Source organism: Pleurodeles waltl, chromosome 7 (genome assembly GCF_031143425.1).
Source record: "Pleurodeles waltl isolate 20211129_DDA chromosome 7, aPleWal1.hap1.20221129, whole genome shotgun sequence".
NCBI lineage: Eukaryota > Metazoa > Chordata > Amphibia > Caudata > Salamandridae > Pleurodeles > Pleurodeles waltl.
In genome coordinates, this window is record NC_090446.1 from 1,461,952,988 (window position 1) to 1,461,969,000 (window position 16,013).

The following is a 16,013-nucleotide window of genomic DNA, read 5'->3' on the forward strand; positions in this document are numbered from 1 at the left end:
CGTGCCTTCGCACTGTCCATTATTTGAGAGTCTGAGTTTGGGTTAGCCCAATTGAGTATGGCCCAGTGGGATAGTAGGTTTTGTTATCGTTGGTCTCCATAATGTGGGTTAGTCTTGCATCTTACCACCAACCCTGACAAATACAATGGACATATGTTGTACCTTTGGATTTAATGTGTGAGCATGCACATGTCAGTGTTCTAATACTCCTTCATACTGTTGGGCAAAGTGTACTACTATACTGTTTGCAAAATGTGGTCACAATTCATACAGTGATTTTACAAATGTATGTCTGAACCATTAGGTCAGTTTTCACTATTTGCAAGGGAACATGGAATTAACTGTCTATTGAGGAGATTAGGCAGGTCAGAATTTGTGTTCCAAGCCCTTTGGCTAGAAACATAGAGACAGTGGCCTGCAAGAGACATCAGATCACTGTTAGACCTGACATTCTTGGTGTAGTGTTCTCCTAAATGTTTTCTACAATGTGTTTTTGTTGGCATTAGGATTCTATGCACTTTAGCACTGCTAACCAGTGCTGAAGTGCTTGTCCTCCTTAAAACATTATAACATTGGTCTACACCAGATTAGCAAATTGGTCCATAGTATGTGGTACTATATTTACCCAGAACCTGTAAATTAAATGCTACTTCTTGGCCTGCAGCACTCATTTTTCATTTACTTGTAAGTCCCTAGAACGTGGTACTACATTTACCCAGATCTGGTAAATTAAATGTTACTAGTGGACCTGCAGCACTCATTTTGCAACCCACTACAGTAGCACTTTAAAACATATCTCAGGCCTACCATTGGAGCTAGTGGTGCAGCTTAAATCTGCCAATTCACTAAAACTTCTTTTTTAATTCATTCACAGGCCATATGGTATAGAGCATTATATTTGACAAGCAGGAAATGTGTTTTTAAGTTTTACATGACCTGGTAGTGAAAAACTCCTAAATTAGTTTTTCTCTACTGTAAGGCCTACCTCTCTAATAGGATAACATTGTGTTACCTTACTACATTCAATACAAATGACGCGTTCTTTAAAATACTCTTGAATGGCAAAGTTGGAAATTAAGGCGGTCATTCCAACTTCGGCGGGCGGCGGTAGCCGCCAATCGGCCGCCAATCGGCCGCCATGCGGCCAAAAGACCGCTGCCGGCATTCCAACATTCCCGCTGCGCCGGCGGGAATGAGGCCGCAACACAGAAGCCAGCTCCGAATGGAGCCGGCGGTGTTGCGGCCGTGCGACGGGTGCAGTTGCACCCTTCGCGCTTTTCACTGTCTGCTAGGCGGTTTTCCGACCGCGGCTTTACCGGCGCGGTCAGAATGGGCTTTGAAGCACCGCCAGCCTGTTGGCGGTGCTTCCGTCATTCTGCGCCCTGGCGGTCCAAGACCGCCAGGGTCAGAATGACCCCCAAGTCACAATTCTGAAAATGACAATTTTAGAAAGTTGGTATTTTCTTGTCCTGACCATTTGGTGCCTGCTGCCAGTGTTTTGGGTCACATCTCTGTGAATAAATTAGCTGTTGGGCTTTGTGTACTCCCCCCACACAGCGAGACAAAATGGGACTAGATGTTGGCAGGATGGGACATTCTGCCTAGATAGTTGGGTTGGAGCTATTTTCTGCCCCGCTTACACTTCAAAGGAATGCCTCCAGCACACACACAAAGGAACCTCACACTAGCCTTTTGTCACCCCAAATGTGTTGGGGCCATGAAAGCACAACCAGAACTCGATGTGGGTGCACCCTAAAAGATTCCCCCACTTCAAAGGCTGGCACCAAGTATAAATATTGAAACTCTTGACCCACTAATCAGTGAACTGCTGTACCTGTGGAAGACTTCAGAAGGACTGACTGGACCCCCAGAAGACTGCCCTGCGACTTGGCTACTGCCTTGTACCTCAGAGGACTGCCCTGTTGCTTGAGGCTTGCCTTGGCCCGCAGAGGACTGCCCTGCTGATTGAGGCCTATCTTGCTGCTCGAACCCAGAACCATCAGAGTGACTCCAAGGGCTAGTTCGCTGGCCTCCTGTGAGAGTAACAGGGACATAAGAGACCTTGAACCCTGCACTTGGCCTCTGTTGGTGTGAGTACTAACTCCCCAGGTTGTACCCTGCAAGTACTGAACCCTTTGTTATGGTGTTAAAGGAGCTGCTCCTGCCCAAAACTAAAGGTGTGCATCAGTGGCCTGAGAACCAACAGAATACCAAGACCTTCTTGCTCGCGGATCCACTTAAGGTGGGTTGTATGTCGGAACAACGCAGGCATTTACCACACCTGCCTTAACAACGCGTCCCAAACCACAAATGCATTCCTACAACGCATTCCTTTACCTCGCAAGTCATTACAACGACTTGCCTTGGGGAAAGCGATGGACTTTGGAATAGTATAATTTACTATTCCAACTCCAGTCTGTGCCACAGTAAAGAAAATGTTGGACTTAAAGCCCAACATCAGTCCAACAACGCTTTCCCTATGGCAAGTCGTTGTAATGACTTGCGTAGTTAAGGAATGCGTTGTAAAGACACATATGTGGTTCAGGCCGCGTTGTTAATGCACAGTGTGTTCATCGCTGGGTGGCTAGACTATGCAGTAGCTCCTACTCTGTTCTTCACCACAGCAGCACATTCTGTTCAGCAGGATCTCTCGGCTAAGGTCTCTTGTTTTATGGAGCCTTTGTCGGGCCCAGACTGCAGCTTTGTTGAGCTGAAGATTTTCAACTTCCAAAAAAAGGGACAAATTCTGAAGGTGGAAATCTTCACCAGAACTCCATCCAGCGGCTCTCTGACGATGACGATTCTCCTCAGACACTGCAAGCTGCTTTGCACCGCTGAACTTTACCTTCTCTTTACCTCTGAACTATATCTCCTCAGGAACTTTTCATCAACATTTCTTCTTTTGAAGGTAAGCTGAGCCCTGGCCCAGTCCGCTGCGTATATTCAGGCCGTGTTCCATCGCAGTTGATCTTAACGTTTGACTTTGCCCTGGTCTCATGCAAACAGATAACTGCGATTCGTGGTTCGATCTTTTAGGCACTAGGTTTCACTAAAAACTCTTTAAAATGTTAACTCTGATTCTATTGATTGGATGAAATTTGTTTTAGTGTTATTTTATTTATTGAGATTTTCTAAACTGGATTGAGAATGTTTCACTTTATTTTTGCTTGTGTGCTGCATAAATACTTAACACAGTGCCTCTAAGGTAAGCCTGACTGCTTTTGTGCCAAACCACCAGAGGGTTAAGCACAGGTTATTTTAGTGTTGTTAGTGCTACTTGTATTGTTCATCCTGATAGGTATTGTGCTTGTTGCTTGAATAGGGTTTTGCCCCCCTCAATGAATAACCCAATTTCTCACAACCACCATCCAAGTGTATGGATTTCACAATGGAAAACTTTATTTTTTAAAAGCAGCCCATGTTCCTTAGGAACATGAGCTATTTTAAAACAAAAAAATATTAAGAAATCAATTTGGTACAACATGAGTGGAAGCAGGATGCGTCTCTTGACCCCTTGAGAAGCCACCACGATTCCCAAGTTCACTACTGCCTCGGTCCATGTGTTGGTAACTCTACAATGGTTTGCGAGTGGAACTGCAGCTGCAAACAATTGATGTATTGCATTCCGAGTTGCAACTGGTGAGGAATGACCCTTTTGCTGCGCTTCCAAATTTGCCAAGGGTCATAAAAAACAATGTTATGACTTTCCAACTTGTATAGTAACTTGTATAGTAGGTTTGGTACATTACAAAAATGATCTTTGCAAACCAAGTGATTTTGCAACCAAGAGGGCTTACCATCGCAAAATCCTTTACATCTGGCCTGCTGTAGGGTTTGAAATTAGGACATACGTATTGTCAATTTTGATGCAGATGTCCATGTGCAAAGAATAACTGTGAAATGCTTGTGAGCAATATGCATTTCGCTCTTAGATTACATCGAGGACCCTAGGTCAAAGTGATTAAATATCAATATATCATAATGTTACATGTATTGTTATTAATTATATCAAAGACTTAGAACAATAAAGAGCACATCTAGGTTTCCATTAATCATGAATTTGGAAGATATTTAGCCGGTAAACGTGTCTATGAGTCGAATTCATTCAGAATTATTTTATTTCATGTGTGTGCAATATTCTTGGGAATTCAGGAGACAGTTACACCAACGGCAGAAAATAACACAACTGCAACGGCAGAAAAAAAAACACAACTGCACACAGGAAATATTTTTTAAACAAGGCCCCAGTAGTTGGTATGTCTTTATTTACCAGAATGCCCGGTTCATGTCATGAGCCAGCATAAAACAAGGAATAATAATTTGAACCCCCCCCCCCCCCCACACCTTCGGATCTACAGCAGAGCGCAAGTAGGGTTTTGTTGTTACAATTGCTGTTGGTCTGATGGACTGTACTGTTTTCAAATCAGTTGCTATAACTTGTACTGCTTCCTCCACAGACTGCCCGGAGCACCAACATCATTCCGAATGCGGGGCCGGTTGTCAAATAAACTGCGAAGAACGAAATGAGCCGAAGCCTTGTAACAAGATGTGCGTCGCTGGCTGCGTCTGTGACAAGGGATGGATCCTGGAGCGCGCGGGTTCTCACACCTGTATCCCGAAAGGGCACTGCAAAACCTGCCCAAAAAACACCCATTTCAGTGAGTGTGGTGCAAAATGCCAGCGAACCTGCGAGAACTACAAACAAGAAAACATTCCCTGCCCCATGATGTGTGCGCCCGGGTGTGTCTGTGACAAAGGATATGCCTTGCACAATGGCAAGTGCATTCACACAAGTGAGTGCGTCAAGCACTGAGCGCCAGGATGCTGAAAGAAGGGAGCGCATCACCCCTGCTTGTTTATGTTTCTGAGAGCAAAAGCCAAGCTGCGCAGCTAGCGCGCTACCCTTCACGCTCATTTAGCCTCTCCAGCATATATCTCCCGAGAGCTGCTCCGACCGCTGCTGCCACATTGGGAATGGCCCGAGCTTTGCCCACATTTTGATCGACAGTCTTTTGAACGGGGTGCGCTGTGGTAATCTCAGTTCCTGAGCTCCATCTCTAGAGAGCTTGAGGACAGCAGTACATGCTGCAGGGTGTGTGGATTTTGGATTGGGCACCAGGACACACCTCGGACAAGCACATTTCTCTACACCTTTTTCCAAACACTTATGCAAAAGTCTTCAGGCAAAAGTCCAAACTTTGATTACGAATAGAACAAAACAGAGGGTGGTTTTTATGCACATGATAAATACAATTATCTAGGGTGGGGCAATTACACAATGTGATAAACTCCTTCCGGTTAAGGTTTGCTGTGCAGAATGATCCGTACAATGAGAAATCAGTGTTTACAGCAGAGAGTATGACATGTTTCTTGTTACCCCCCCCCCCCGATAGATTTTACTAGGATTTTTCTGGTGAAATGTGTGATGGGAATGTTGTAGGAGTGTAGGAAAAAGTATACCCCATGTGGTAATAACCACACAGCTCACAATGATGATTCCCATGCAAACCTGTTTTGCCCATTAATCATCATTTAACTCACTTTAAAACCATGGGCCAGATTTACAATGCCCTCGCTCCTATTAGAGCCACGCCGGCACCATTTTTTTAATGATAATGTGGCATTAAGAAAACCATTCTCCTTCGTCATATTTACAAAGTGGCGCAATGCTTGCATTGCACTCCCTTGATGCACCTTATGACTGCGCCTGGCATAATGTATGTAAGAGCGGGCGTTCCCCCATTAGGAGGCCCGTGAAAATGGCACAGTGAAATTTACAACATGTCACTGCACCATTTATAGCGTCATTTTCAACATCTGCTCAGAGCAGGTGTTAAAATGACGTGCCCGTTACTTTCAAAGGGCCTCCCTTTACTTTGCAGGATTAGGGCCACAATTATGGCGCTAATCCTGCAAAGTGCCACAATACCGTCATAAATTTGGACGCTATTGTGCACCATATTGTAAATATGTCGCACACGGTGTCATGAGGAGGGCGCAATAAAAGTGCCTCATCGCAGCTGTTGCACCACTTTCTTGTAAATCTGGCCCCATGTGCCTACCACTACAAAGGTCCAACATCATCTGTGTGGTACACCAGTTTATTATGCACCATCTGCTCCTCTTTGGGTACGTGGACATGTGAAATGTATAAACATTTTTGCAGAATAGAGATTGCTCCCTCTACGATCTCCAGGCACCCAAGACTGTGGCTTGCAATTCAGATCTACTTTAGATCGTTCCCTGCTAATAGTATGCACCTATAAACTATCACCAGAATATGTAAACATAAACATCTGATCTGCTTCAAAGAACTGACAAAAATAAAGTTTGCATACAATATCAATTGAGATGTCTGAAACGTTCTTGTTGAAATGTTCCTGAGATATAAATGAGCTTCTTACAGCCATCAATAAAATAATGCTTTTGGTTGTGCTTTAAAGCTGAAATCTTATCCAGAAACAGATGAAGGGGTTGAGAATATGCAAGGGATGTCACTTCATCAGAAAAACCAGAATAAGTACAGTGTTGTCATTCGCTGTATGTGGCATCCCTTGATGTGTGCAAATGTTTATATTAGTTGAACTTGAACGCAGGGGGCGTGGCCTGCTACACCAGTTCAGCAAGAGGGTGAACTCTGTAAAAGGAGGCTCTGGTTGCAGCGATGCCACACGCTCCAGCTCTCATACTTGGTGCTCATGATTAACTATTGCTGTTGTTTGGAAAAGTGTGTTTATCAAAGTCAGTCTGTGTGCGTTAATTCAATCTTGTACAAACCTTAGTAGACATTTGTATTGAGGTCTGAGATGATCTTGTCCTGAGATTGGAAAACCATAACAATCAAGGCTGTGTGCCATTATTGCCTAATAAACCATGCTTCATGTAGTGTCTTGAATGATTTAGAACAGAACCTTTCTGGCTCCCTCAGGACTCCGTATCAGTGTGATAAATTGCTAGAAGAGAATGTAATGAAAGCTTGGTTTAGGATGTTGGAGTTCACAGGTACACACAGGGGAATAAACCTGTGTGATTTACAGCTCCGTGTTGGGCCTAGTCATTTACTGGGACCACACTGGGGAGGAGGCTACTCTTCATATATCTGTGGCTGTGTTGGACAGAAAACATCCATTAGAGGAACACTTTCCATAGAGACGATGGACATTGATTCTGCTAAATGTCAGAGGCAGCGGAAGTGAATTTGCATGCCCATTGCCCCATTCCATTGTGAGAAGTGCCGTTATATGATCTTTGACCCTGGTAACATCCCAGGAAAGGATGTCATACATCATTGACCCTAGTGACATTAACAACATTAACAGGTCTGAGACAAAAGGAAAAAAACTCACTAGGTAACTGTTAGAAATTGGGTTTCTGGTTGTCAGAATATGCACCATGTACAAGTAGGAACCACAATCCTAGTCAGGGTAAGTCAGATATACACTAAAAGATAACCTGTTCTCACCCCAGGTAGCTTGGCACAGCGCAGTCTGGCTTATCTAAAGAGGCAATGCGTAAAGTATTTTTGCAACATGCTCATACAGTAAAACAATGAAAAAACCACAAAAAGACTCCACACAGGTTTAGAAACATAGAAAGCATTTATCTGAGTAAGACATAATCAAAACCACAAAAAGCCAACCAGTAGAAGTTGAGATATGAATTTTAAAAGAATAAACTAAAAATAGTGCATAGAAGCCACTAGTGGTCAAAAGGTTACTTGAGGTTGTGAGGGACCGGTGCAAATCCGAATCCATGATAGAGCATGGGTCAGATACAGTTTCAGGTAAGTCCTGCTATAGTTTTACCTTCTTAGCTTGGTGCCAAAAGTCCGCTTGCGGGTATGAAGAACCGCCGGGCATCGTGGACAGATGGGCAGGAGCCTCGCAGTCACAAGCAGCGATGCTGCTGTGCGATAAGAGAAAAATGTGCCCACAGGTGCTGATTGTTTGTGCGAGTGGGGCGGTTCCGGTGTGAACTGGCCCATTTGTGAAGAGTCCAAAAGCTTGTTTTGAAGAGCAGAAAGACCACTTCCAAGGACCCAGGACTGGAGTGGCACCTCTTGGGGGTCAGGAGCTGATTGAAGACAGATCCAGGATCTGTAGTAGGTGAGTTGGAAGATGTCTTTTGTGTCCCTGAGACTTCAGAAAACAGGAGGCAAGCCAGCAAGCCCTTGGAGTCACTCCGGGTTCAAGTGAGATTGGTCCAGTCCTTGTCTTCAGCAGGGGAGAGATCAGCAAGCAGCAGGGCAGCTCAGCCAAGCAGAGAGGAGTTCCTCAGAACAGTCAGTCAAAGCAAAGTGACAATCCTTACAGCACAGCAGTCTTTACACCAGGAGAGGTCTTCCCAGGTCCAGTAATGTATTTTCATGGTAGAGCCTGAGTACTTATACCCAAATGTGCCTTCAAAGTATGGGTGACTTCAAAGCAGCTCCTTGAAGTGCACAGGTCCATCTTTCATCCCAGCCCTGGCTCCAGACTATCAGTAGGGTGTAATCAGCCCTTTGTGTGGGACAGAGGACACTGCTTATTGAAGTATGTCATCCCCTCCCCCCTTCCTGCCCAGGAAGAGCTTTCAGAATGCAGATGAGTTGTCAGTCACACCCATCCTTCCTGTGTTTGTGGCTGTCTAGAGGGAATGCACAAAATGGAGCTATCATCTGCCCCAGACATGGATTGAATTCAGGCTGCAAGGCACACAGAGCAGTAAGAGCACAGAAATGTCCACTTTCTAAAAGTGGCATTTCTAACATAGTAATGTTAAATCCAACTTTAACAGTAAAGAGGATTTATCATTACCATTCCAAAGATGTAAAACATGATGTAGCTACTCCTTTCCAATCAGGAATTACAATTCAAAAGTATATTAAGGAATTCCCAATGCTAGCCTATGAGAGGAGAAGGTTTTATGGTAGTGAAAAATGACTTCGAAGTTTTTCACTAGTAGGACATATAAAACTTAAAAGAACATGTCCTACCTTTTACTTACTTATCACTCTGCACTGCCGGCTACCTAGGGCCTACATTATGGGTGACTTATATGTAATAAAAGGCAAATTTAAGGCTTGGCAAGGGGTTTTAAATGCCAAATCACAGTGGCAGTGACACTGAAAACACAGGCTCTGATATGGCAGGCCAAAGACATGTGTAAGGGCTACTGAAGTTCATGGCACAATCAGTGCTGCCGGCCCACTACTAGCATTCAATTCACAGGCCCTGGGTATATGGTTTACCACTTTACAAAGGACTTACAAGTACAATAAACATGCGAACTGTGTATACACCAATGTTACCATGTTCAGGAGAGAAGTGTATGCACTTTATGACTGGTTAGCAAAGGTTAAGTGCTCAGAGTCCTAAAGCCAACAGAATGATACAGCAACAAGTGGAGGGTAAAAGACAAAAAGCTTGGTGGTGACCCTGCAGAAAGGGCCATTTCCAACAGTGACAGTAAAACATTTAATAGTTTACTAGCGTAAATAAAAGTGCACTATTGACTACACAACTGTGATCATGTACTAGGAGCACAACCATAAAAAGTCATCAGCAATGACTAGGGAACCAGCAATCAAAGGCCAGCTTTTGTGCACCACCATGTGTACATGTAGGCACATCTTGCGAAAGTACACCTAGTCCTATTGCATGTTTCTTGTTTATGTCTTGTTTATGCCACATTTCACCAGTGTGTAGTTTCTGCCTCCATCTCGTATGTGTACCAGGGGCCCAGCCACAAAAAGCCATCGATACAAACCAGGGGACCAGAAATCATAGGCCAACTACAATCCTCAAATGTTTTGAAACTAGTTTAAAATGCTCAGCTGCACACTCAAACATCCTGTATCAGACATCATACCTTACTAAAGCCATAGACATAGCCTCAAAGACGAAAATATAGTCAAAGTTGAGTCAGAATTTCCACATGCCCAAAACCAGTGGATGTCCAGACATAACCCAATATACATGAACAAATATTTGTTAAACAAAACCTCATTTTGGGTGATACAAATGTGTAAGCTTTGCCTATCTTAACCAGTTTAGACACAGGATGTTCCTAATGAGTCTCATGCACAAATACCACATGAAGAATGTACAGGGGTGTGCATCTAGCCACTTCTTTCTTGTGTGCACCACCATGTGTGCATGTAGACACCTCTCATGAATGTATACCTAGTCCTATTGCACATTTCTTCTTTTTGTCACATCTCACCAGTGTGTAGGTTGCACATCCATCTTGTGTGTGTGCCCTTAGGAAACACTATCATCTGTGTGCACTAAACCACATCTCGCATGTGTGATCCTATCTCCTCACACCAAACCTCCTCAGCTACTCAGACTTAAAGGGAGCAAACTGAGCTTCCAGTGGTCATCCAGTGTACACATAACTACACTCTCATTTGTGCGCATGTAGTTTTCTTTCACCTTTGGAAACCTAATCTATTTTATGTGGGTTTTCAGACATTATTGCCTGTGTGCACATAGCTCATTTAAGTTATTTACAGCAGTCTCTATTTAGCCGATTTGCACCTAGTTCCTTCACCTGAGTGTATTTAACCTTTAATCTGTTTACAACTCAGATCCCTCTATCGGTCTACCTAGCCCCAGACATCTAGCACCCATTCTCATATGGTCAGAAAGCTTTCTCTAGCCTGGTTGCAGTAATCTCATCCCCACCTCTGTTCACTGATTTCTGTTTCACTTTTATAGATCTTCCCATATCACCTGTTTGTGTGTAGATTCATTTGAACTTTGGACACTCTGCCCTCACTCACATCTTCATACTGTGGGCACCTCTTATGTGCACACTTTCATACATACACCGTCATAATACGGTCACAGGCATACACATATATATGGCACATAGTCCTAACATTAACACACACACACTCACAAAGACACACACTCAATGAAAGATTCTCCTGACTGAAAAAGAGCCTGAACAATTGGAATATGTCACGAGTTCGCACACAGAATAACCTGGAAAACTTTATGTAGTCATTTTTATCATTTAGATCCTTTGCAGTAAGCTGTGTCCGCCCACACTGCACCACCAAGGTAAATATTAGTCAAATCGGAACACCAGAGCACACTGCTGGAGTAACATATAAAGTCCACTTTAACAATTAATCCAAGGTAAATGGAAGTGCTGATTTATTCCACAAGTAGTCAAAACAATAAAGGCCACAGCAATGTGGCAGCCGCCACGTGCTTTGTCCTCTGGACTTTATTAAGGCTACAAATAACACCTATTTGAAAATAATTGGTACCAACATAATTCAACCAAGGACACACTTTAAACCCATTGTGTTCAAAACGCTGGCATCTAAAAGCCAATATTGATCAAACCTGTTGAGACAATCCTGGTAGGAGTGAGGTATAATAATCTTGACTAATCCTAAATACGAAAATGCCAACCCACTGTGAATGATTAATGTGCATTAAGTGGATTTTTTATGTTAATCCAGGAGTGTGCTCTGGTGTTCTGATACACATTTCCCTGCTCTGGTTCTCCAGGCCGGGTACTTTCACCTTGTGGCAGGGTGATCTCACCGGATTAGAACCTGTACATGCAATGTCTTTTGAAATGTTATATGTACCACTGCAACGTAGGCTACTTTCGTATGTGCGTATATTCTGCATTGCCACCATTGAGTGCATTGCCAATATTAGTCATGTGTTAATCAAGGGATGGTGGCATAATTGCTGCCTGTCTTTGTTCCTCTCTAACCAGCGAAGGTCATGTATTCACTGCCACTCGCATTCATGAAACAGAATACTTTGAATCCTCCTCCTTCTGGTTTTTGAAAGCTTTATTAGGGCCGTAGAACTTTGTTGTCATCAATGAGGCTCCCAAAGTTACAGGCAGGAAAATTGGATAGGTGTGGCTATCTGCTCCGAGATCCCCTTAGTCTTTCAGTTTCTCCTTGTTTCATTTACCACGTTTCCCTCATTATTTAGAATACTCTAAAAGCTTGCAGTGGAAGTGATTAACTGGGGTAAAAGGCCTTCAACAACTAGTGTATCCATTATTAGCGAGCCATCAAGCTCTAATAATCAAGATGCACACCATGATTTGGGATTATGAAAGTGTCCTGGAAGAGTAACTTAATGTGCAGCTGAAATCAATCTGCACCGGGCTGATAAGCACCAGTCAGAGCGAACCTGGTCCTAGGTTGCTTGTGTTCCTGTTCAGTGAGGATCTGGCCTGGCAGTTTGGGCCGGGTTGTTCCTATTGGACCAGGGGCAAAGATGAATTTCATATGGTTGGGTTCAAACTGAGGTGGCATGGTGGGCAAAAGAATGATTGGTTAGAATGTTACCCCTAAGGATTGCCAGTGGTTAGACAAAGTGCAAGCATTCCTCCCATCACCTTTTGTGTGATTATAACACAGCCAGGGGCGTAACACGGAGCACTCCTACATTGTGTCAGTGTGATCTGCAAAACCTGGAGAACAACTACTGCTCCTGGCTGGCACCATCCTCTTCTTTGGGCTGTGCTGGAAGTGAGCACGCAGAAGACACAAAGTTGCAACAATGTTTCATTTATTGTTATAGAGAGCCTATGGTGCAGCCAGTGTGTTATGGGTGCCAGTGGAAGGAAGAAAATGGGCCCTTGTTAATGGGGCCCTGGGTCCAGATGGCCCACTGAACCCCAATTACTGCCGTATTTCACATTTCAAACGGCAGCCAATGGGCCCATTTCCTTCCTTGCAACAGGGCCCATGACAGACTAGCTACACCGGACACAGGAGATGAGAGGAGAAACACATGGAAATATGGGGAAAGCAAGAACGTCAGAATAATGAGAGGTCAAGAGTAGGGGTAGCTTAACACTTAAGACATCCCACCTCTTTTCACTCTTGCACTCCAAGGGTATTTCTAGTGCTGACAGCGCACAACCAGACCCTCACCACAAAAAAGAGAAAAAATAATAAATGCATGTCTGATGGGCCGTAGGTCTATTCTGGGCCCTTCAGACTGCACAGTTTATTTGGATCAGATTCTGAGGCATGGCATTCTGGTAGACTAGAGGGGCCTGAAATTACAACCCACAGATCTCCAGCAGTACATCAGTGTTCCAGGTACATAACAACAACCGCTGTAGGTCTTGTGCTCAGTTCCGGATGCCCTCATTCCACCTAAATCTTATGAATATCTGTGCACTACAGGAGTCTGAGGGGCCCTTCAATACTATCTGTAAGGGAGCCCCATCATCAAACCTTAAACCAGTGCTGGAGAGCACACTTAAAGAACAGTCACAGCACTGACAGAAACATTGTAAGGTTGCCTCCCATGTTCACACATACAAAAGAAGTGCAGCACAACCAGTATTGGTTGTGCCTATCCTTCCATTAAAGAACAGGTACAGCCCCCGGCAGCAGGGGTGCAGGGTACTCCATACCTCCCACAGCTCACTGGGTACTGCTAAAGGCCATTCTGTGAGGTCGCTGGGAGAATGGGAATTGCGCACCTTGTGCGACTAAAGGCCCTGCATTGCATCAGTAGCACACTGGGCATGGCCATTTCCCATGCTCTGAGGGTCCTAAAGTTTACGGCACTAGGTGTTAGATCTGAGCCCTGCATCCTGTATCCTAAACCTACTTGGCACAGTGATGCTCAGGGGAAATGGGTGTTCAGTATAGAGCCCCTCCCATTGACATTATCTGTCCCTGTAGCCTGTTGGGGAAAACAGCGGTCAAACAAGTTGGCGTTGTGGGCAGCGGTACTGAGCAACATCAATTATGTCATCATAGATGTGAGATGTGATGTCACTAGGCATGTCATTGATGAGGTCATCTGTGATGTCACTAGCGTCAAGAAAGTCATGGGAGTTGTAAGGTGACCTACCTTATCTATTATCTCTCTACTGGGGAGAGGATGTGGTGTAGACTAGAGCTGGTGACTTTGGAGCTGGGGAACCATGTTCAGGTCTCAGCGCCTGCTTAATATCCTGTGAATTTGCACAAATCTCTTAGGCCCTCATTACAACCCTGGCAATAAATGCCGCCTACCGCCGTGCTGACGGCCAACAACATAACGTGATCGTGGTGGTATTCCGCTATGGGTGTTATGACCCACACTGAGAAATCCGCCACTATACAGACACCCACATAAGTCCGCCAGACCACAGGTCAGTGATAAATTGGCAGTAGCAAAACCCACACCATTAAGCCAACAGGAATACACACACGGTATCAGGACACACGAATCACAGTGGCGGTCTTTCAACCGCGGTAAACCATTGGTGGTACACACCGCTGCGCTCAAAATACACACACACATAAAAAACTACACCACATTGGACAATTCAAACTACACACACCTGACACACATACACACACCACACCCACACACCCAATCCAATATAAAACACACACCCACATTACCCACAAGTCTTTCTACCAAAAAAAAGATAGAAAACAGAGAGAGACAAGTCAGGAGCACCCACTCAATCAGAGCCACAAAACACTATCACCCATACACCATCCACGCACCTCAGACCACACACCCCAACAGATCACCCAACACATACCACTCACACCACATCCATGGCACCCCAAAGACACCCCAGGTTTTCAGAGGAGGAGCTAAGGGTCATGGTGGAAGAAATCATCCGGGTAGAGACACAGTTATTCGGATCACAGGTGCAGCAGATGTCCATTGCAAGGAAGATGGCGCTATGGTGGAGAATCGTGGACAGGGTCAATGCCATGGGACAGCACCACAGAACAAGGGATGACATCAGGAAGAGGTGGAACGACTTACGGGGGAAGGTACGTTCCGTGGCTGCAAGACATTAGGTAGCAGTACAGAGGACTGGCGGTGGACCCCGACCTCCTCCCCCACAACTAACAATATGGGAGGAGCAAGTCTTGGCGATCATGCATCCTGAGGGCCTCGCAGGAGTAGCAGGAGGACTGGACTCTAGTAAGTCAAATCTTTACTACTATCACCCCCCAACCTGCATGCCATCACATATCACCACCCTCACCCTCACTCCCATCACTCCACCACCTCACACATACCCCACTATCACAACCCACCCATCCCAATACCAAGCCCTGCATGCCACAACAATCCATGGACCCCCATCACAGACCTGCATGGACACCCATCTCCACAGCATGCCCAGTAGAGAGAATCACCTAGCCCACAAAATCACCACGCACACAAGGCAAAGCTGACAGGGAAATCGCAACCATACAGGGAAACACACCCATGCACAAGATGGCACACACAGATACAATAACACTGCATCTGCATCCCCACAGGACCCCTACTCAACGTCACCGTAGAGGACTTGCCAGCAAAATCCAGTCTCCCCCAAGAAGAGGCCCACAGTGACGACAGCAGCTCTGCACACCTGGATCACGAATACCAACCTGGCCCATCAGGGACCTCTGGACAGTCAGTTACCCTGCCACAGTCCCAACCCACCAGAGAGCCTCCCCCTCAGCAAACACCACCACAGCACCCACCCAGCGGGCCCATGCCACTATTCCCAGGACACGTCAGTCAGCAGTGTGTCCAATACTACAGGGAACCCAGGAAACACCCACAAAACCAGGACGATCAGGGACCTGGGGTCAGTGGCAGTGGGCACACAGTTCAGGGGACACAGGCACAGGACAACAGGGAAGCTGGGAGGATTGCTGTGCGACAGGGGGAGGACAGGCCCAGGGAGCCCACTCTCCAGGAGGCACTCACCAACAACCTGGGAGCATACCACCATTCCCAGGAGACCATGGGCCAGATACTGGCCAAGTTGCAGGAGACCCAGTGGCTGCAGGAGGGACAGTACATGGGGATCAGGGAGGACCTCAAACACATCTACACAATTCTGGTCACCATTGCAGGGGTGCTGGCAGACATGGCCAACACCATGAGGGAGGCAGTGGCACACCAACAGGCCCCTGACACTAGCCACACCGATGAACAGCCTTATACCTCCGCCGGCGCTAGTGGGCAGGAGGCCCTGCCACAGGAACAACAGGCCACCAGCACCCCACCCCCAGCAAA

General features: G+C 45.5%; 1 protein-coding gene across 1 annotated transcript in view; it reads left to right on the forward strand.

Moving 5' to 3' along the window:
- LOC138246497 (von Willebrand factor-like) overlaps positions 1 to 6,346 on the forward strand; it is a 59,033-nt gene extending 52,687 nt beyond the window's left edge. The window contains exon 4 of the mRNA XM_069201144.1: positions 4,458 to 6,346. Within this exon, the coding sequence (XP_069057245.1) occupies positions 4,458 to 4,813 (356 nt within the window). The 3' untranslated portion in view covers positions 4,814 to 6,346. The remainder of the gene's footprint in view (positions 1 to 4,457) is intronic.
- The last annotated feature ends 9,667 nt before the right edge of the window (positions 6,347 to 16,013 follow it).